Here is a 23,942-nt window from a genome sequence, read left to right as displayed (position 1 = left end):
ACAAAAAATAAAAAAGGGGGAGTTATACCCCCTGACACCTCATAATTATTTGTCTCATTCTCTCTTTATTCAAAATTTTTTGACTTTGGATGCCCATGGTAAGAGTGCTGCAGAGCTCTTTTGGCATCCTTCTGCAGCCCCTCAGGCTTTGGTTAAATGGAAAGACCCACTTATGGGCTCCTGGCATGGCCCAGACCCAGTCCTGGTATGGGGCCGAGGACATGTTTGTGTTTTTCCACAGGATGCAGAAGGCCCTCGGTGGCTGCCAGAAAGATTGGTGCGACATGTGGACCCTCAGCCCATTGATGATGATGATGATGCTTTGCCAAGTGACAGCGGAACCTGATCAGACGTATTGGGCTTACGTACCCAATCCACCTATTCTTCATCCTGCTATTTGGGAAGGTCCGGAAATTCCAGTATATGTCAATGATACTCATGCCTTAGGATTGCCTTCTAATGGACATATGAGACAGCATTTGGAAAAGAATTTCACTTACAATGGCATAGGTCTGGGATTGCCTATTTGTATTGCAAAAAATAGCTCCATGACTGGGTGTTTGCGTAGTTCCCCTGTCACTATGCATATTGATGATTCTTTAATTGGATGGACTGTTCGTCTTAACATGCTAGGCGACTGGTCCGGGGGACGCAAAGTAAAACTGCCCATCCCTCCATCACGTCCATCTTGTGCTAAACAGTTGAAATTAAATGTTGAGACTGTTCCATGGAGAGCTTGCCCTGGCAGTAATCCTCTCCGTTATGACATCCCTGGAACAGGCAGATATATCATTGACTGGTCGAGAAACAACCGGTCCGGACGGACCCGTGAATTGATTTCTGGACTATGGACTTCTGATACGCAGTATCAGCAAAATTCATTATGGAGACTTTTGGGAGCAATGGATAAAGTTGAAACCTGGCTCTCCCTGCCTATAAAGATTTTGGAAGATGGAACTGAAAGTTGGGATACTGTTACTAAAACTGTTAATATATCTGCTTGTGTTCCCTCCCCTTATGCTTTATTGATGGGAAATATTAGTGTACATTTTGTGGGAGGTCAATTTAATGTGTCTTGTAATAATTGTATTCTGACTAATTGTGTTTCCTGGGTACCCTCGGGAACCCAAGTTATGATTTTAAAGCAGCCCTCGTTTGTAATGCTTCCTGTTAACATTTCTGGACCCTGGTATGCTGAAAGAAGTTTGCAGATTTTTAAAGAAATTGAGTATGCCTTGAGTAGACAAAAACGGTTTATTGGACTTCTAATTGCAGGAATTATGGCTTTGGTTACAATAATTGCCACTGCAGCTACAGCGGCTGTTGCTCTTTCTCAAACCATTCAGAATGCTCAGTATGTAAATACCCTTTCTAAGAATGTTTCTTTAGCCTTGGGAACCCAAGAGGCTATTGATGAGAAATTGGAACAAAAGGTGAATGCCCTTTATGATACCGTTCAGTATATGGGAGATGTTATTCAGGTTATGAAGGTCAAATCTCATCTAGAGTGTCATCCAGAATATCATTGGATTTGTGTTACCTCCAAAGAATATAATAATAGTCAGTATGATTGGAATCGAGTTCGTCTGCATCTTCAGGGTATTTGGCATAACGCTAATTTATCTCTGGATATGTTTAGACTTCATGATGAGATTCAGAGTTTGAGAGAAGCTGAGCCTTTGAAATTCGATGCTGTTCAGGCTGCCTCTAATTTTGTTACTGTTTTGAAGAATGCTTTTCCTTCTTTGCCTACAATCACCCATTCGATTACATTATTTCTCACTTTGGGTATTTGTATTTGCTTGGCTCTGTGCTTGTTCCCACTCCTTGTTAAGTGTTTTGTTAATGGCATGTTAGACATGCGTACTGATATTCATCATCTAAAGCTCAAGACAAAGCCTTAGCAGTTCCTCCCCTGAGCATTCCGAGGGACGGGTCAGCCAAAGACGGGTAAGTACTTGGGCACCACTTCAGAAGGGCCACGTTTAGGCCCTTAAGTGAAAAATCTTCTGAAGTTGGCTTCCCGGGGCACCTAAGACAGGCGCCGTCTCCTCGCCATTCCGGCTGGATGGGAATTGTTCTTAATAAATAAAAAAGGGGGAGATGTGGGGAGCCATGGTTACAGCTAATTGCAAGCCTTAATGGCTCAGTTAATGCATAACCGGTTTGTGCTCCTGAGGCATTGTCTTTGCCTGCACCTGGAGGGTGCTTACGAACTGCTAAGGTATGAAGTGGGAACAACCAGTTTCAAGACATAGTGATGCTAATCAGGATAATTGATGGATTCTGTCATGGGACAATCGTTTTGGGGAGTTTCAATGATTAAGTAAGTTTCTGGGAAAAAGTTAAAAATCATCTGTTAATGATGTAATGCATTTTTGTGATTGTGAGCTGACACGTACTCAAAAGGTATAAATTCAGCAGAGAAAATAAACCTGGTGCTTCAGGACCACTGAAGACCGGCCGCATTAGCATATGTGTGAGTGCCTTTTTTCATTCCCACTCCCCTTTTCAGGAACTGTTCAACTCGTGGCGGCTGGCTCGCCACAGTAACCATTCAAAATAAATCCAGAATTGAAAAATATACTGAAATAAAAGAAGAAACAGAGGGAAACATCATAGAATACCACCACTCAGAAATAATAGACAACAACAAAAAGGCAAAGAAACAATGGAGACACAGCCTTACCAGAACTAAAGATAGAATGACAAGAAATCCTCACATATCAATAAACACCCTAAATGTAAATGGACTGAACTCACCAATAAAAAGGCACAGAGTAGCAGATTGGATCAAAAAAACTAAACCCAACCATATGTTGTCTCCAAGAGACATATCTCAGCTACAAGGACAAGCATAGACTCAAAGTGAAAGGGTGAAAATCGACACTCCAAGCAAATGGTATCCAGAGAAAATCAGGTGTAGTCAGACTGATATCAGATGAAACAGACTTCAGGGTGAAAAAGGTAACAAGAGACAAAGATGGACATTTCATAATGGTAAAGGGGACTATACAACAAGAAGACATAACAGTCATCAATATTTATGCCCCCAATCAGGGAGCATCGAAATATACCAAGCAACTACTAACAGAACTAAAGGGAGAAATTGGCCAAAACACAAGTATACTAGGGGACTTAAATACATCATTCAGAGCTATGGACAGATCATCCAAACAGAAAATTAATGATGAAATACCAGCCCTAAATGATACATTAGATGAAATGCACATAATTGACATATATATATATATATATATATATATGTATATATATATATATATATATATATATATATATATACATATATATATATATACACACATATACACATATATACACATATATATATACACATATATATATATAGCACTTCATCCTAAACCATCAGACTATACATTTATTTCTATTGTACATGGAACATTGTCAAGGATAGACCATATGTTGGGACATAAAATCAGCCTCAGCAAATTTAAGAACACTGAAATTATACCAAGCATATTCTCTGATCACAAGGCTTTGAAATTGGATATCAACTGCAAAAAGAAAGCAAGAAAAAACAAAAATACATGGAGATTAAACAACATACTTTCAAAGAATGACCGGGTCAAAGAAGAAATTAGAGGAGAGATCAAAAGATACATAGAAACAAATGACAATAAAAATACATCCTACCAAAATGTTTGGGATGCAGCGAAAGCAGTTGTAGAGGGAAATTTATCTCATTACAAGCCTATCTCAAGAAACAAGACATATCCAAAATAAATTAACTCATTTACACCTTAAAAAACTAGAAAAAGAAGAACAAATAAAACCTAAGGTCAGCAGAAGAAAGAAAATAACAAGAAACAGAGCAGAACTAAATTAAGTAGAGAACAAAAAGACAATGGAAAAAATTAATGTGACAAAGAGCTGGTTCTTTGAAAAGATTAACAAAATTGACAAACCCTTGGCTAGACTCACTAAGATAAAAGGAGAGAAGACACTAATTAACAAAATCAGAAATGAAAAAGGTGAAGTTATCACGGATGCCACAGAAATTCCAAGGAACATCCAAGAATACTATGAAGGACTATATGCCACCAAATTCAATAACCTAGAAGTAATGGACAAGTTCTTAGAAGCATATAGCCTTCTTAGGCTGACCATGAAGAACTGGAAAATCTAAACAGACCAATCACCAGTAACAAAATTGAATCAGTCATCCAAAACCTTCCCAATTGCAAAAGTCCGGGACCAGACGGCTTCACTATGAATTCTACAAAACTTCAAAGAGGATCTAATACCAATCCTGCTCAAACTCTTCCACAAAATTGAAGAAGAAACAGTACTCCCTAACTCTTTTTATGAGGCCAACATTACCCTGATACCAAAACCTGGTAAGGACAACACAAAAAGAGAAAACTACAGACCAATATCTCTGATGAATACAGATGCAAAAATCTTAAACAAAATTCTAGCAAATCAAATACAACAATGCATTAAAAAGATTATTCATCACGACCAAGTGGGGTTCATCCCCGGGGCACAAGGATGGTTCACATCCTCAAATCCATCAATGTGATACATCACATACACAAAATAAAGGACAAAAATCATATGATTCTATCAATTGATGCAGAAAAAGCATTTGACAAGATACAACATCCATTTATGATTAAAACACTTAATAAAATAGGTATAGAAGGAAAATACCTTCACATAATAAAGGCCATATATGACAAGCTCTCTGCTAATCTCATAATTAATGGTAAAAAAATGGAGGCCTTTGCTCTACGTTCAGGAACACGACAGGGCTGTCCCCTATCACCTCTGCTTTTCAACATGGTGTTGGAAGTCCTTGCCAGAGCAATCAGGCAAGAGAAAGAAATAAAAGGCATCTAAATTGGGAATGAAGAAGTTAAATTATCACTCTTTGCAGATGACATGATGCTATATATAGAAAACCCTAAAGACTCCACCAAAAAGCTGTTAGAAACAATCAACGCATACAGTAAAGTTGCCGACTACAAAATCAACGCACAAAAGTCCATTGCTTTCCTATATACTAACAATGAAATCTCAGAAAAAGAAAAACAAAAAAACAATTCCTTTTGCAATTGCAGCAAAAAGAATAAAATACCTAGGAATAAACTTAACCAAGGATGTGAAAGACCTATATGCTGAAAACTATAAGACATTTTTGAAAGAAATTGAAGAAGACACAAAGAAATGGAAAGACATTCCGTGCTCATGGATTGGAAGAATCAACATAGTTAAAATGGCCATAGTACCCAAAGCAATATACAGATTCAACGCAATCCCCATCAAAATCCCAATGGCATTTTTTAAAGAAATAGAACAAAAAAGCATCAGATTTGTTTGGAACCACAAAACACCCCAAATAGCCAAAGCAATCTTAAGAAAAAAGAACAATAATGGAGGTGTCACACTTTCTGACTTTAGCTTGTACTACAGGGCTACAATAATTAAAACAGCACAGTATTGGCACAAAAACAGACACATAGACCATTGGAATAGAATTGAGAACCCAGAAATAAAACCACATAAATATCGACAGATGATTTTTGACAAAGAAGCTAAAAACATACAATGGAGCAAAGACAGCCTCTTCAATAAATGGTGCTGGGAGAATTGGATAACCACATGCAAAAGAATGAAACTGGACTGCTATTTGTCACCATCTACCAAAATTAATTCAAAATGGATCAAAGACTTAAGCATAAGACCTGACACAATAAACTGCATAGAAGAAAACATAGGTACTAAACTTATGGACCTTGGGTTCAAAGAGCATTTTATGAACTTGACTCCAAAGGCAATGGAAGTAAAAGCTAAAATAAACGAATGGGACTATATGAAACTTAAAAGCTTCTGCACAGCAAAAGAAACCATTGCCAAAATAAAGAGGCCACCAACTGAATGGGAGAAGATTTTTGCAAACAGTGCCTTCGATAAGGGGCTAGTATCCAGAATATACAAGGAACTCATGCAACTCAACAACAAAAAAACAAACAACCCAATTGAAAAATGGGCAGAGGACTTGAAGAGACATTTCTCCAAAGAGGACATACAAATGGCAAATAGACACATGAAAAAATGCTCAACATCACTAATCATCAGAGAAATGCAAATCAAAACCACAATGAGATATCACCTCACCCCAGTCAGAATGGCTATCATCAACAAGATAAATAGTAACAAGTGTTGGAGAGGCTGTGGAGAAAATGGAACCGTCATACACTGTTGGTGGGAATGCAGACTGGTGCAGCCGTTATGGAAGGCAGTGTGGAGGTTCCTCAAAAAATTACGAATAGAATTACCGTATGACCCAGAAATCCCTCTCCTGGGTATCTACCCAAAAAATCTGAAAACATTTATACATAAAGACACATGTGCTCCAATGTTCATTGCTGCTTTGTTTACGGTAGCCAAGTCATGAAAACAACCAAAATGTCCTAAGATAGATGAATGGATAAAGAAGTTGTGATATATATATACAATGGAATACTATTCAGCAGTAAGAAAAGATGATATAGGAACATTTGTGACAACATGGATGGATCTTGAGAGTGTAATGCTGAGTGAAATAAGTCAGACAGAAAAAGCAGAGAACTATGTGATTTCACTGATATGTGGTATATAAACCAGAAACAACAAAAGAACAAGACAAACAAATGAGAAACAGAAACTCATAGACACAGGCAATACTTTAGTGGTTACCAGAAGGTAAGGGGGGTGGGGGGTGGGAGTTGAGAGTAAGGGGGATCAAATATATGGTGAAGTAAGTAGGACTGACTCTGGGTGGTGAACACATAATGGGATTTATAGATGATGTAATACAGAATTGTACACCTGAAAGCTATGTAATTTTACTAATAATTGTCACCCCAAAAAATTTAAAAAAATTATTTTAGTAATAAAAAACTATTCTACTACAAATTTTTTGTCTGTATTAATTGGGAGCCAGTGTCTACTCCAGATATAGTCTATAGCTTCTGTCCAGAGGGCCTCTCAAAGACATAAAAGATTTACAGCTCATAGGGTTATGCACATAAGTAAAATTTTTAAAAACTAATGAATAATACAGTTTTTGTTCATTTCCAGAAATACCAAGAGAAATTACGAATTCTAAGTAGCCTCCGGGGGAGTCAGAGCCTTGACTCCAACTCTGTTTAATCTATTTCTTGTATGACTATATTATAGAAGTCCCAAACCTGAATCCCATGGCCTGGTGGCCAGCAGATGGTTAAATTAAGTAAATTTGGCATTAAAATTGGTAATATCAAAACTCAGATATGACATGAGAGTTATTAATCAATGACAGTTCGAAATTTTTACTGAGTTTGAGAAATATATATATTTTAAACATCTGTTAGGAATACATTCTTTTAAAGAACCAATCTTTATTTAGATATATTTTTTAAATTCCCAGACAATGATTATCAAAATATTGCTGTGGATCCCAGAATTTTCTCCCCTAAACTCTCCTTCAACCAAAATCTTTCATGAATATTTCTACAGCCGACATTGTTTCACAATGTACCTAGACTGGTAGAAATTCTGGTTTTCTATTTTTCTCCTGATAGGAATGAGTGAGGATAAGCACATAGATAATTTAATAGAAGGTGCCTGCCAGAGTCTCTAAAGTCAGTCCTAAATATGAGGAGGAATACATTTCCTGCAATATTTCTTTCCATTTCCTTTTGTTTCTCCTTCGCCTGAAGCTTATTTTTAGGACTTAGGGACTAAGCCTAGAGATAGACAACTTAGACACAATTCTGCAGAAATTACCAAGCATAGCAATGGATCCAGAACACTCAATCCTCTAAGGACCTCCAACTTCTGCACACCTGGGAAACCAGTTCACTAATTCATGTCATATCTATTTGCAGGGCATCAATGACTATTAGAAGAAAAGCTAGGTTTGAAGTAACAGGAGATATGGCACAATCTCTTTGAACTCATCTATGTGGGTCAGTTGAAGAAAAGAATGACATGCTCTTCCTTGAGTGTACTGCTTATCTGAATACACTTGAGAAAACCCAGTAGCAACACAACATGTCCATTCAATGAATGGAAGACTGCAATCATGATCATTTCACATCTGAAAATATGTAGGGGGTCTCATTCAGGTTTGGCTGTCTTATTTAAGAGCATCAACTATTTCAGAATTTAGTTTCTCAATTCTCTCATTAGAATTGAGAACAGGCCAGGTTATTTTATGCAGATGAAAATAAGGCAAAAATGTATGCTCTTCACTGCCAAGTCTTTGCAGCATTTTCATAAACAAAAGAAGAGCTCAATTTTAATCCATGCAGCAACAATGACGTGTGTGTGTGTGTGTGTGTGTGAGTGTGTGTGTGTGTGTGTACATACATATACAGCTGACCCTTCAACAACATGGGGGTTAGGGTTAGTGACCCCTTATACAGGTGAAAATCCTTGTGTAACATTTGACTCCCCCAAAACTTAACTACTAATAGACTACTGCTGACTAATAGACTACTGATGACATAAGTAGTCGATATTCAATTAACATATTTTGTATGTTATATGTTTTATATACTGTATTCTTATAATAAAGCTAGAGAAAAAAATGTTATTAAGAAAATTACAAGGAAGAGAAAATATATTTACAGTTCTGTATGTCTTTGTTGGAAAAATGCACATATAAGTAGACTCACACAGTTCAAACCTGTGTTGTTCAAGGGTCAGCTGTACACACACACATATATACACACGCACGTGCATGCGTGCGCGAGGTCTGACAATTAAGTTTGTGAACTTATCCTAGAAAAAGTGCTACATACCTCATTGTTAAATATCACTATGGTCACCTTTGAACTACTCCCCTTGGGAAGCTATGCATGGACACCAACGCCTAGTTCACCCTTCAAAGCAATTTTAGAACTCCTTTTCTGGAATGGCCATCCAAGCTGTCGTAGTATTACCCTTGATGTCCTGAATATCATAAAAATGTCTTCCTTTTAATATATCCTTTATCTTCAGGTAAAGAAAGAAGTCACTGGGGGTCAGATCAGGTGAGTAGGGAGGATGTTCCAATACAGTTATTTATTTACTGGCTAAAAACTCCTCATAGACAGTGCCGTGTGAGCTGGTGCATTGTCGTGATGCAAGAGCCATGAATTGTCGGTGAAAAGTTCAGATCGTCTAACTTTTTCATGCAGCCTTTTCAGCACTTGCAAATAGTAAACTTGGTTAGCTGTTTGTCCAGTTGGTACATATTCATAATGGATGTCAAAAAAGGTTAGCAACATCGTTGCAACAAGCTCACAAACTTAATTGTCAGACCTCGCATGATGTGTGTGTGTGTGTGTGTGTGTGTGTGTGTGTGTGTGTGTGTGTGTGTGTACGACTGCTATAGCAATGACTTAAAGGTAAGCAACTATTCTACTTTATAATCTACTTCTTAATAGACTTAGAAGAGTTTCCTAATATACAACCCTGCTAATGAAGCTCTTTGGGTGCTATTCTGAAAAATAATGGGTTTAACACTTTGAACAAGAATTAAAAAAGAAAAGTTTGTCATGTGACCAACAGATTTGATTAAAACCAAATAAGTCATAATGCCAGTAATACCCAAAACGTATTCCTGATGAACATTCCATACCGAGAGGTATGGTGGTCACAATTTGAAGAGCAAGAAAAAAATACAGATACTGAAATTTTCAGAGAATTGAGAATTATACTAGTTGAAAATAAAGTAAACTAAGTTAAATATAAAAATAAATTCCAGATTCACAGCAGACAAGTATTGAATCCATTCTTCTTATTGTCCCACTTCTCTATATCTATTTGGAATAAGCAGATGTTTCTGAAAACTCAAATTTAGAATATCACCCTGAAGGTTGTTGGAGAAGAGAAGAGATAAAGGACAGAGTGAAGGAGAATGACTGGACTGGAAGGCAATAACTGCTTTTAGTGTTTAAAGAATAGCACTTGTGTAGCAACAAGGATGTTATGTTGTAGGAATTCTGGTTCTCTGGAAGACTCTGTGGGCAAGGCATAGGCATAGCTGAAATAAAACACACTGAATTGATCAGGGAGCTAAAAGTTTAGGCTTTTCCACTGATGTACGGTGTGATTTTGGACAAGTTACCTTTTCAGTTTTCAGGAACATATTTGTCTAAAAAGTAAGATGTCAGGCTCTATCCCCTCTCCCACATTTTCTGAGAGAAAAGCTGTCTTCTGTCTTTCTACACTGTCTATTCACTGACCAACTTCTTCATTCCTCTTCCTCCACATTTCCTCTTCTCCACTTTTGAGCTCACTCTGCTTTACATTAATACAAAAGTCAACTTAACTAGGCTGAAATAGGTTATTCTTTGTTTCAGGTTTGCTTCCTCATCAGTGTAAAAAGGATATGAAGAAAGCACAATTTAAATACAAGCAGACAAGACCACTGAAACATCTTGCAAATCTAGGGCATTCTCCACCAACTTGGAAATATTCCTGATATATTTTAGTTCTCCCAATGAGCCTCAAACAGCATTCTTGGCTAGAATTGTCAAAACTTAATTTGTCAGTAATCACCAGCTTCAGAAATGCATATTTTCTTAGGATTACAGGGTTAGAATGTACCTCAAGAGATCAATCACCTAGTTCAATCATTTATATTATCTAAATGTTTTTTTCACTAGAAAAAGAAACATTTTGTTTAGATTGATACTTCATATAGGCATATTTTAAGCCTACTAGGTATAGGTAGTACCTGATTATTTCTACAATATTTCAGGTCTTATGGATATTCTGTCAATAAACACCAGCACCACAAAATAGCCCAATTTAGAATGGCAACATCTTCATCATTTCCCCCTTTCTGTCACCTACTCAAGCATTCTGGCATTCTGGTTTGAAGAGCCACAGCAGTAATACCAGATGCTTCTCTGATCTTCATTTCCTTCCTAGCAGTGGAAAAGAATCAAAACAAGAAAGGCAACACACACACACACACACACACACGTGCACGCGCACACACACACACACACACTTCCAGAGTCATATACCGTGTTTCCCTGAAAATAAGACCTAGCCAGACAATCAGCTCTAATGCATCTTTTGGAGCAAAGATTAATATAGGATCCGGTCTTATTTTACTATAATGTAAGACCCGGTCTCATGTAATATAATATAATATAATATAATATAATATAATATAATATAATATATAATATAATATAATATAATTAATATAATTAATATAATTAATATAATTAATATAATTAATATAATATAATATAATATAATATAATATAATATAATATAATATAATATAATATAATGTAATATCAGGTCTTATTTTACTATAAGACCCAGCCTTATAATATAATACAAGACTGGGTCTTATTTTACTATAAGACCCGGTATATAATATAATATAGTATAATATAATACCGGGTCTTATATTAATTTTTGCTCCAAAATACACACTAGAGCTGATTATCCAGCTAGGTCTTATTTTCAGGGAAACACGGTAGTACTTGCCTCTTGTCTTGAAACCAAGAGCATAACAGCTACCTACTGACTTCATCTTTTTCCTCCCAGTTTTAGGATTTAAAATAATCTACCCTAAACTGCAAATTGGAATGTAGTGATTCAAAGCACCAGTCTGAGTCTTTCAGCAAAAAAAAAAAGAAAGAAAGAAAAATAAGAAAAAAAGGCATTTTATTGTAGTTCCCTTCAAACAGTGCTTTTTCTTAAAGTGTCCTCACGTGTGCTTTTGGCCCTCTCCCACTAATAAAACCTTCTCCACATGTTCCTGTATCTTTGTTATCTGAGACTGTAATGTAGAAGGCACAGAGTTGTATACTTGTCAGAATCCCATCTAAGGTGAGTTTAGAAGAGGACTTAGATTTGTAGGAGAACAGCAATAAAAGCATCACCTTTTTGTTTCCTTGAAAACATAATTTTCTTTTTTTTATTAAAGTTTATTAGAGTGCCAATTGTTAGTAAAGTTACCTAGGTTTCAAGTGTACAATTCTGTAATACATCATCTATATATCATGCTGTTTGTTCACCACCCAGAGTTAGTTCTCCTTCCATCACCATATATTTGACCCCATTTACCCTTATCTACCACCCCCTCTCCCCTTACCCTCTGGTAAACACTAAACTATTGTCTGTGTCTATGAGTTTTTGTTTCTTCATTTGTTTGTCTTGTTCCTTTGTTGCTTTCAGTTTTATATCCCACATATCAGTGAAATCATATTGTTCTCGACTTTTTCTGACTTATTTCACTTAGCATAATAATCTCAAGATACATCCATGTTGTTGCAAATGGCACTATTTTATCTTTTCTTATGACAGAATAGTATTCCATTGTTTATATATACTATACTTTCTTTATCCAATCATCTATCAAAGGACACTTTGGTTGTTTCCATGTCTTGGCCACCATAAGCAAAGCTGCAATGGACATCAGCGCACATATATCTTTACAGTTAAATATTAAAATGTAATTTGCAGATGGTACAAGCATATAATTCATTCCTGATCAATATCCATACCTTTGATTATATTTTCCTTTCCAATGGTCTGCTGGACATTCCATGAATGTCTAGTTAGAATCCTTAATTTACCATATCTAAAAGTATAATGTTTCAAATATTAAAACTCATCTCCAGATTCTTTTCCTGAATTTCTTATCTTGCTACTTGTCTACCAATGTTCCTGATCTACCAACATTCTTACAGATATCTAAACAAAAAGATGAGAGATATCTATGTCACTACCTTTTCCTTTGCTCTTTGACGCTCAGTCAGTTCTCTCTCTAAAATAAAGACCTTCTGAATCTACTTCCCATTTTCAGTTCCTACCATTAACTCAACTCCCATTGAATGTATTCATGTGGACTATTATTATAAACTCCAATCTGGCCTTTTTCCTTCTTGCTTGCTTGGTCCTCCTTAATTCATCTTCTACTGTGCTGCTGTTACCTTCAAGCATTCCCTGTTCTTTTGTATGAAGTATACATAAAGCATAGCAAGCTTCTAGAAATTCAAGATTCTCTACAACATAAATTACAAACATTGACTGAACACTTGGTGTGGTGCCAGCCTAGGGGCTTTCCATATGTTAATTCATTAATTTTCATAATAACCCTCTGAAAAAGTAACTATGGTTATTCTATGCCATAGAGAGATTACGGATGTAGACCTAGAAAGGTTAGGAAACTTGCATAGAGTTACACTGCAGTAAGGAGAGGAATGTGAGCAAAATGTGTCAGGCAACTAGTAGGGAGAAAGTGTCCCAATTGCAGGAAATTGCATATAAAAGGCTCAATGTAGGAGTAGCATGAAAGCTTCAGGACACTGAAAGGAATATAGCTAGAGAGTAGTGAGCTTAAGAAAATAGTGGCAAGAGGTAAGACTAAGGAAGAGGTAAGAAAAGCTAAATTATATAGTGCCCGCGAGGCACATTAAAGAGTTTGGATTGCGTCTAGAACTAGTTTAACTGGTAGCCATTGAATGTTTCTAAGCATGCTTTGGTTCATAGCAGCTTATTCATAATAGACAGAAATTGGAAAAAGCCCAATGTGGGAGAATAGATGAACAAGCAGTATGACAGTCATATTATGGAATAGTATTCCACAATAAAAAGGAACAAACTCACGATACATGCAATGATATAAATGAATCTTAAAAGTATTATGCTGAGTGAAAAAAATGCTGCATAGAAAATTCTAAATGTACATTACGAGGTCAAAAATGGGTAAAATCTCTGGTGAAACAAAATCAGAACAATGGTTGCTTCTGGGGAGATGGGACAGGAAATTCTCGGAAAATAGGGTGGTCAGATCAAATACAGGAATCCCAGTTAAATTTGAATTTCAGATGAAAAACAAAGATTTTTTTTTTTTTAGTATAAGTATGTCCTATGTGATATTTGAAACATTATACTAAAAATGTATTCATTGTTTCACTGAAATTCAAATTTAACTGGGTGTCCTGTACTTTTATTTATGAAATTGGCAACCTTGTGAGGAAGGGACATAAGAGAAATTTCTGGGGTGGTGGTAAAGCTCCATATCTTGAGAAAGGTTTGTGAATGCATTTGTTGAAGTGGTGTAAATGTGTGCATGTAAATTTTACCTCAGAAGAATAAAAAAGAGAAATTGCTGAAATATTACAAGGGAAAAAAACTGATGGCTGCAACTTCAAAAATAAGATGGATTAATGGCTGAACAAAGGGATGGGATGAATAGACACATAATAAATACAGAAAAATGTTAATTGTAAAATCTAGGTGATGGGCATACGGGTATTCACTGTAAAATTCATCCAACTTTTCTGTATGTCTGATAATTTTCATAATAAAATATTAGGGGGAAAATGCCTGCCCTGCTCTCGTGGAATTTACATTACAGGGGAGGCAGAGAGACAATAAATAAAATTAGTATTTTACAGAGTGAAATAGAAGGTGATAAGGGAGACACAGAAGGGAAGGGGTTTAGTGTGCTGGGGGTGGAATTCACAATTTTAAATATCTTGGCCAGGGAGGCACATCTTGCAGGATGTGGGAGAATGAGCAGGAGGCAGATCTGAAGGAAGAACAATCAGATAGCGGAAAGAGAAGAAAGAATGAGATTGGCAAGAGGAGGGCTTGATCTGATTCATTATAAAGGAATTCCTCTCTGCATGTTGTGTTAGGAACATATAGAAGCACTTTGAGGCCTGTCCATTCCTAAATTTAGAAAATGTCTTCCTTATTGGAGGTATCAAGAAATATTTGTTTGATAAGCAATTATAAACATAAAATGGAACTGCTTCACTGGAACGTGGATATTTTATTCTTTTAAGTATTATTTTTTCTTTCAAGCCAATAATAGTTATTTGACTGAGACATTTTAAATGGTAAGTTTTAAAATATTTTGAATGTGTTTTGTCTTTTATTTGAAAGATAAAATAATAAATCACATGTAACTGCTGATTTACACCAAAAGGAAATCAAAGGCTTTGGTTATGATTCAATTGACTAGAGGCTTTTGCGAAGTTTACTAGGAGAGTGATGATTATTTATGATTCTCTTGCCCCCTGCATCCAGCTTCCTCATTCTTCAATACACCTGCCTTTTTCCTCTCCAATTTTTTATCAATTTAAGGAAATAAAAGGCAGAAATTTTCCATAAGATGGTCCTTGTGAAGGCCCTGCCCACACAGTCCCTGACCCATGCTATCTGCCTGCAAGCCATGACTCAAGGTTACTAATACTGACAAGGTCCCTCACCTACAGTCTGTAATGATGCTAATTAGCCCCATCTCTCCTCTTAAGACTCAAACACTTGCCCTTGAAGGTGCCAGATCTCTCAACTGCTCTTGGATAGCCTGACTTGACAAGATTATAGATCCTCTGTTTTCCCCATCCCACCTTGTAAAGCAGCTTTTTAAAAAAATTTCTTTCTTTATTTTTTATTAAAGTTTATAGGGGTGACAATGGTTAGTAAAGTTATATAGGTTTCAAGTGTACAATTCTGTAATACATCATCTATATATCACATTGTGTGTTCACCACCCAGATGGTAAACAGAATCAAATATATGGTGATGGAAGGGGAGCAGCTTGCTTTTTAACTTTTATAGTTCACTCACCCACCATCAACTTCCCACCCCATTTACTTATGGTGTTGCCCTATTAGCCATCTTCACTCACTCCAACCCTGTACCTAGAAACAGGGCGCGCATCCTGAACTCACTTCCACCTCAAGTGACTTTTCTGGTCCCTAATGACACCCACTATAGAAGGATGAAAATTATTTAAAAGTCCCCTCATTAATCCAGGTGTGCTGTGGCTAATCTATGAGTCTCAAGGTCCTTTACAAAATGCAGGTCGGGAGCCTTCATGCAATTTCGAGCCCTGTGGCCTGCAGAAGACTCCCAAATTTCCAGCAGCAGGTTTGCAGATTAAGCTACCCAGGGACTTTCTCTATGCTAAGAAATTTTTAGCAAGTGCAAAAAAACTTTCAGCCATTATTTTCTCACTGCTGAAGTTAGAAAATAACCTAGACAAAATGAACACACAAAGAGCTATTATATGAAGAAATGCCAATAAGAGTTCCAAGTGTCATTTTGGAGTTTTTAGTTTTATTAGGTGAAAAAAAATAAATCTACCTTCTCAGTAATCTCAGTAATCTCTCAGTAATGTTAATGTAAAGAAAACAATTTTTTTTAACATAAAGGTCGAAAGAAAGCAAATATTTTGAATTACCTATTGCTTTAACTATAGAAAATAATATCAGTACTTTTAGCAAGATCTGTCAATTCTTTATCCACTGGGTTCAACTAACACCATTCTGAAAGTTGTTAGAAATATTAAGTAATTAAATGAAGAAAATCCATCTTGAATTGTGTAAAGGAAATACACAAATATAAATAATCAGAGATTATACCTGAATTATCCATAGTAAATAGTGACATATAGAAATTCATTAATTAATGACTGGGAACAAATTAATAACTGGAACAAATGGAATTCATTAATAATCCTAAAATAATAGATTTTATTCCATTTGCAACTACTTCTCCAAAACACAGATGAAGAGCTTTTTTTTTTTTCTTTTTTTTTTTTTTTCTATAATCAACTCCTTTAATTCTTTTTTTTTTTTCTTTTTTTTTTTTTATTAAATTTATTGGGGTGACAATTGTTAGTAAAATTACATAGATTTCAGGTGTACAATTCTGTATTACATCATCTATATATCCCATTGTGTGTTCATCACCCAGAGTCAGTTCTCCTTCCATCACCACATATTCGATCCCCCTTACCCTCATCTCCCACCCCCCCACCCCCCGCCCCCATTACCCTCTGGCAACCACTAAACTATTGTCTGTGTCTATGAGTTTCTGTTTCTCATTTGTTTGTCTTGTTCTTTTGTTGTTTTTGGTTTATATACCACATATCAGTGAAATCACATGGTTCTCTGCTTTTTCTGTCTGACTTGTTTTGCTCAGCATTACTCTCTCAAGATCCATCCATGTTGTCACAAATGTTCCTATATCATCTTTTCTTACTGCCGAATAGTATTCCATTGTGTATATATACCACAACTTCTTTATCCATTCATCTATCGAAGGAGATTTTGGTTGTTTCCATGTCTTGGCCACCGTAAACAAAGCGGCAATGAACATTGGAGCACACGTGTCTTTATCTCTAAATGTTTTCAGATTTTTTGGGTAGATACCCAGGAGAGGGATTGCTGGGTCATATGGCAATTCTATTCGTAATTCTTTGAGGAACCTCCACACTGCCTTCCATAACGGCTGCACCAGTCTGCATTCCCACCAACAGTGTATGAGGGTTCCTTTTTCTCCACAGCCTCTCCAACATTTGTTATTATTTGTCTTGTTGATGATAGCCATTCTGACTGGGGTGAGGTGATATCTCATTGTGGTTTTGATTTGCATTTCTCTGATGATTAGTGATGTTGAGCATTTTTTCATATGTCTATTTGCCATTTGTATGTCCTCTTTGGAGAAATGTCTCTTCAAGTCCTCTGCCCATTTTTCAATTGGGTTGTTTGTTTTTTTGTTGTTGAGTTGCATGAGTTCCTTGTATATTCTGGATACTAGCCCCTTATCGGAGGCACTGTTTGCAAAAATCTTCTCCCATTCAGTTGGTGGCCTCTTTATTTTGTCAATGGTTTCTTTTGCTGTGCAGAAGCTTTTAAGTTTCATATAGTCCCATTCGTTTATTTTAGCTTTTACTTCCATTGCCTTTGGAGTCAAGTTCATAAAATGCTCTTTGGACCCAAGGTCCATAAGTTTAGTATCTATGTTTTCTTCTATGCAGTTTATTGTGTCAGGTCTTATGCTTAAATCTTTGATCCATTTTGAATTAACTTTGGTACATGGTGACAAATAGCAGTCCAGTTTCATTCTTTTGCACGTGGCTATCCAATTCTCCCAGCACCATTTATTGAAGAGGCTGTCTTTGCTCCATTGTATGTTTTTAGCTTCTTTGTCAAAAATTATCTGTCCATATTTATGTGGTTTTATTTCTGGGTTCTCAATTCTATTCCATTGGTCTATGTGTCTGTTTTTCTGCCAATACCATGCTGTTTTGATTATTGTAGCCCTGTAGTACAAGCCAAAGTCAGGAAGTGTGATACCTCCATTATTGTTCTTTTTCCTTAAGATTGCTTTGGCTATTCGGGGTCTTTTGTGGTTCCAAACAAATCTGATGATTTTTTGTTCTATTTCTTTAAAATATGCCATTGGGATTTTGATGGGGATTGCATTGAATCTGTACATTGCTTTGGGTAATATGGCCATTTTAACTATGTTGATTCTTCCAATCCATGAGCATGGAATGTCTTTCCATTTCTTTGTGTCTTCTTCAATTTCTTTCAAAAATGTCTTATAGTTTTCAGCATATAGGTCTTTCACATCCTTGGTTAAGTTTATTCCTAGGTATTTTATTCTTTTTGCTGCAATTGCAAAAGGAATTGTTTTTTGTATTTCTTTTTCTGAGATTTCATTGTTAGTATATAGGAAGGCAATGGACTTTTGTGCGTTGATTTTGTAGCCGGCAACTTTACTATATTCGTTGATTGTTTCTAATAGCTTTTTGGTGGAGTCTTTAGGGTTTTCTATATATAGCATCATGTCATCTGCAAAGAGTGATAATTTAACTTCTTCATTCCCAATTTGGATGCCTTTTATTTCTTTCTCTTGCCTGATTGCTCTGGCAAGGACTTCCAACACTATGTTGAAAAGCAGAGGTGATAGGGGACATCCCTGTCGTGTTCCTGAACGTAGAGCAAAGGGCTTCAGTTTTTCTCCATTAATTATGAGATTAGCAGAGGGCTTGTCATATATGGCCTTTATTATGTTAAGGTATTTTCCTTCTATACCCATTTTATTAAGTGTTTTTATCATAAATGGATGTTGTATCTTGTCAAATGCTTTTTCTGCATCAATTGATATAATCATATGATTTTTGTCCTTTATTTTGTTTATGTGATGTATCACATTGATGGATTTGCGTATGTTGAACCATCCTTGTGCTCCGGGGATGAACCCCACTTGGTCGTGATGAATAATCTTTTTAATGCATTGTTGTATTCGATTTGCTAGAATTTTATTTAGGATTTTTGCATCGGTATTCATCAGAGATATTGGTCTGTAGTTTTCTTTTTTTGTGCTGTCCTTACCAGGTTTTGGTATCAGGGTAATGTTGGCCTCATAAAATGAGTTAGGGAGTACTGTCTCTTCTTCAATTTTTTGGAAGAGTTTGTGCAGAATTGGTATTAGATCCTCTTTGAAGGTTTGGTAGAATTCACTAGTGAAGCCATCTGGTCCCGGACTTTTGCTTTTGGGAAGGTTTTGGATGACTGATTCAATTTCGTTACTGGTGATCGGTCTGTTTAGATTTTCCAGTTCTTCATGGTTCAGCCTTGGAAGGCTATATGTTTCTAAGAACTTGTCCATTTCTTCTAGGTTGTTGAATTTGGTGGCATATAGTCCTTCATAGTATTCTTGGATGATCCTTTGTATTTCTGTGGTGTCCGTGATAACTTCCCCTTTTACGTTTCTGATTTTGTTAATTAGTGTCTTCTCTCTTTTTATCTTAGTAAGTCTAGCCAAGGGTTTGTCAATTTTGTTAATCTTTTCAAAGAACCAGCTCTTTGTCACATTAATTTTTTCTATTGTCTTTTTGTTCTCTATTGCATTTAGTTCTGCTCTAATTTTTGTTATTTCCTTTCTTCTGCTGACCTTGGGTTTTACTTGTTCTTCTTTTTCTAGTTCTTTAAGGTGTAACATGAGGTTATTTATTTGGGAGTTTTCTTGTTTCTTGAGATAGGCCTGTAATGAGATAAATTTCCCTCTTAAAACTGCTTTCGCTGCATCCCAAAAATTTTGGTAGGATGTATTTTCATTGTCATTTGTTTCTATGTATCTTTTTATCTCTCCTCTAATTTCTTCTTTGACCCAGTCCTTCTTTAAAAGTATGTTGTTTAGTCTCCATGTATTTGTGTTTTTCCCCGCTTTCTTTTTACAGTTGATATCCAATTTCAAAGCCTTGTGATCAGAGAATATGCATGGTATGATTTCAATCTTCTTAAATTTGTTGAGACTGATTTTATGTCCCAATATATGGTCTATCCTTGAGAATGTTCCATGTACACTAGAAAAGAATGTATAGTCTGATGTTTTAGGATGAAGTGCTCTATAAATGTCAATTATGTCCATTTCATCTAATGTGTCATTTAGGGCTACTATTTCGTTATTTATTTTCTGTTTGGATGATTTATCCATAGCTGTCAATGATGTATTTAAGTCCCCTAGTATAATTGTGTTTTGGTCAATTTCTCCCTTTAGTTCTGTTAGTAGTTGCTTGGTGTATTTCGGTGCTCCCTGATTGGGGGCATAAATATTGATGACTGTTATGTCTTCTTGTTGTACAGTCCCCTTCACCATTATGAAATGTCCATCTTTATCTCTTGTTATCTTTTTCACCTTGAAGTCTGTTTCATCTGATATCATGATGGCTACACCTTATTTTCTCTGGGTACCATTTGCTTGGAGTGTCAATTTCCACCCTTTCACTTTGAGTCTATGCTTGTCCTTGTAGCTGAGATGTGTCTCTTGGAGACAGCATATGGTTGGGTTTAGTTTTTTGATCCAATCTGCTACTCTGTGCCTTTTTATTGGTGAGTTCAGTCCATTTACATTTAGGGTGATTATTGATATGTGAGGATTTCCTGTCATTCTATCCTTAGTTTTCTGGTAAGGTTGTGTCTCCATTGTTTCTTTGCCTTTTTGTTGTTGTCTATTATTTCTGTGTGGTGGTATTCTATGATGTTTCCCTCTGTTTCTTCTTTTATTTCAGTATATATTTCAATTCTGGATTTATTTTGAGTGGTTACCCTTAAGTTTATGTACAAGAAAGTTTGATATTTAGAGTATTCCATTTTCTTCAGCACGCTTACTTTCTCCATTCCCATATTCCGGTTCAGGCCTTTACTCTCCCCCTTTTTAAGTTTTGGTTGCCACAAATTGTCCCTGTTGATGGTGGTCGAATAGCCTCCTTTAGTATTTCTTGTAGTGCAGGTCGTGTATTAGAAAATTCCCTCAGCTTCTGTATGTCTGGAAAGGTCTTGATTCCTCCTTCATATCTAAAGGATATCTTTGCTGGATATATTATTCTTGGCTCGTGGTTTCTCTCTTTCAATAGTTTGAATATTTGGTTCCACTCCCTCCTGGCTTGTAGAGTTTCTGCTGAAAAATCTGATGATAATCTAATGGGCTTTCCTTTGTAAGTTACCGTCTTCTTTTCCCTGGCTGCCTTGAGGATTCTTTCTTTGTCGTTGATTTTAGACAGCTTCAATACAATGTGCCTTGGAGAAGGCCTGTTTGGATTGAGGTAACTAGGTGTTCTATTTGCTTCTTGGATCGAGGGTCCAGTTCTGTCCACCAATTTGGGAAGTTCTCATCGACAATTTGTTTGAATATATTCTCTGTTCCCTTCTCTCTTTCTTCTCCTTCTGGTATGCCCATTATTCTTATATTGCTCTTTCTGATGGAGTCAGAAAGTTCTTGTAGAGTTCTTTCATTTCTTTTAAGTCTCAAGTCTCTTTCTTCTTCAATTTGTGTCATTTCCAGGTTTCTATCTTCGATGTCACTGATTCTTTGCTCCATCTGGTCAACTCTACTACCTAAGCTGGTTATTTCATTCTTAATTTCTTCTATTGAGTTCTTAATCTCCAGAAATTCTATTTGGTTCTTTTTTAAGATTTCAATCTCTTTCGTAAAATGCTCATGCTGTTCTTTGATTGAGTTTCTGAATTCCTTTAACTGCCTATCTGTGTTTTCTTGTATCTCGTTGAGTTTTTTCAGAACTGCAATCTTGAATTCTCTGTCATTTAAGTTACATATTTCTGTATCTTTAAGTGCCTTCTCTGGAGATTTTTCACTTTCTTTCTGAGCTATCTTGTTGCCTTGGTTATTCATGGCGATTACTGGTTTACTATTTCTCTTCCTAGACATCTACAGGAGTGACTTCTGCAACAGGTTGATAGAAAGCGGTCTTTCTTTTGTTTGCCAGAACTTGTTGGTAGAATGTTTTATTATTTCTCCAACTGCAACTTATTTTTCTTTTCCCACACAGTAGTGCTATGTTTTCTCTGCACTATTCCAACTTCTCACGCAATGGGGGGATTCCCTGGGAGACGGGCTTCACCTCTGTTAATAGTTCGTCTAGGTCACAGGGACAGTGTCCCGGTGGGTATGCGGAGAGCTTTTGATGTTCGAAAGCTCTTCCAGCTGCTGATTCAGAGCCCGTATATTTCAGCAGTTCTGTTTACTCCTGCAGGGATCCACCCAGATAGGTGGGGTCAGGGGCGGGGTGAGTTGTGAGAGGTGGCCCAGAGCAATGGCGGCGACCACCACCACAGCCGGTCCTGCTTCCACAGCTCTCTCCCCTTTGCTGGAACTAGTTGGGCTGTGAATTTGTGTTTGCGGCCCACAGTTCTCAAAACAGCAAATTTTCTGTTGTTTTGATCTGACACTGCTACTGTTTCGCTTCTAGCACCGGGCAGGTGGGGGCGGGGCGAGCTCTGGGAGGGGAGGGAGGGGGCGCCTAGTCTCAGTGCCTAAGGCTCCGTTCTCTGCTTGGCAGTGCGGGCTTAAACCACCGTTTTCAGCCTTTTTCCCTCAGTCTTTTCTCCGAGGTCTCTGCCGTGAGCGTTGGGTTCAGCCGTGTTATATGCTGTCCCCTCAGCCCTGTGGAGCCCTGGCGGAGCCCTAGCAGTCCGATCTCCTGCAGCTGCGGTAGTTCCGGGAAGCAGCGAGCTCGGTGCACTGAGCTAGGTCTGCGTCCTGCGCCCGCGCGGTTCCGTCTCCGCGCACTTCTCCCTTTCCTCCTCCCTCCACTCGCGCGAATCTCCCACCTGTAGGTGATTTCAGTCGGTAGTGGGCCTCTTCGTCTTGCCTGTCTGCTGTGCAGGGAGTCCTTTGTGGAGTTTTTGTTGTTCGATTCTTTGTAAATTCCAGGGGAGCTTTACAGAGGCTCACCTCACTCCCAGATGAAGAGCTTATAATAAACAGTAAAAGAGACTTGAGTTTCTCTTTATTTACTCTCCTATGTCCTGAGGCAAATGTGAGTGAACAACAAAAATTCCAGAGAACACTCACAGAAGAGACACAATAGGAGAAAAATTGGATCTATATAATTCACAAAAGTTAATGCCCCAGTTGCTTCAAATTCATATGAATAAATAAAAGATGGTTGAATAAAAACCACAATGAGGGGCGGCCAGATGACTCAGTTGGCTAGAGCACTAGCTCTTAACAACAAGGTTGCCGGTTCAATTCCCACATGTAATGGGGGAGCTGTGCCGCGCACAACTAGATTGAAAATGGTGACTGGACTTGGAGCTGAGCCGCGCCCTCTACAACTAGATTCAAAGACTAAAAGACAACGACTTGACTTGGACCCGATAGGTCCTGGAAAAAACACACTGTTACCCAGTTAAAAACAACAACAACAAGATATCACCTCACTCCTGTCAGAATGGCTATCATCAATAAATCAATAAACAACAAGTGTTGGTGAGGATGTGGAGAAAAGGGAATCCTCGTGCACTGCTGGTAAGATTGCAGATTGGTGCAGCCACTATGGAAAACAGTACGGAGGTTACTCAAAAAATTAAAAACAGAACTACTTTATGACCCAGCAATTCGTGTGGTACATTTATCGAATGAAACATTATTTGGCAATAAAAAATAATGAAATCTTACCATGTACAACAACATGGTTGGAGCTAGAGAATATGCTAAGTGCAATAAGTCAGTCTGATAAAGACAAATACCATATGATCTCACTTACATGTGGAATCCAAAGAACAGAATAAACGAGTGTGGGGTAGATGTTAGGTTTAGGTTAAGAAAATTCACCTTCATTGGCTGATGTGACTCCATTGTTT

General features: G+C 37.1%; 1 protein-coding gene across 1 annotated transcript; it reads left to right on the top strand.

Moving 5' to 3' along the window:
• The first annotated feature begins 308 nt into the window (after positions 1 to 308).
• On the top strand, positions 309 to 1,904 carry LOC141568491 (endogenous retrovirus group K member 25 Env polyprotein-like). The gene has a single exon (XM_074318625.2). The coding sequence runs from the start codon at positions 309 to 311 to the stop codon at positions 1,902 to 1,904; it is 1,596 nt and encodes a 531-aa protein (XP_074174726.2).
• Positions 1,905 to 23,942: the final 22,038 nt, after the last annotated feature.

This window comes from Rhinolophus sinicus, chromosome 7 (genome assembly GCF_057876585.1).
Source record: "Rhinolophus sinicus isolate RSI-liver-muscle chromosome 7, RSI-T2T, whole genome shotgun sequence".
NCBI lineage: Eukaryota > Metazoa > Chordata > Mammalia > Chiroptera > Rhinolophidae > Rhinolophus > Rhinolophus sinicus.
The sequence above is the reverse complement of the archived record's forward strand: the minus strand, read 5'-3'. Positions and strand labels throughout refer to the sequence as shown.

Bases quoted from the DNA above. Each gene is read 5' to 3' on its own strand.
- LOC141568491 (XM_074318625.2), top strand. From the start codon at position 309: ATGATGATGATGCTTTGCCAAGTGACAGCGGAACCTGATCAGACGTAT.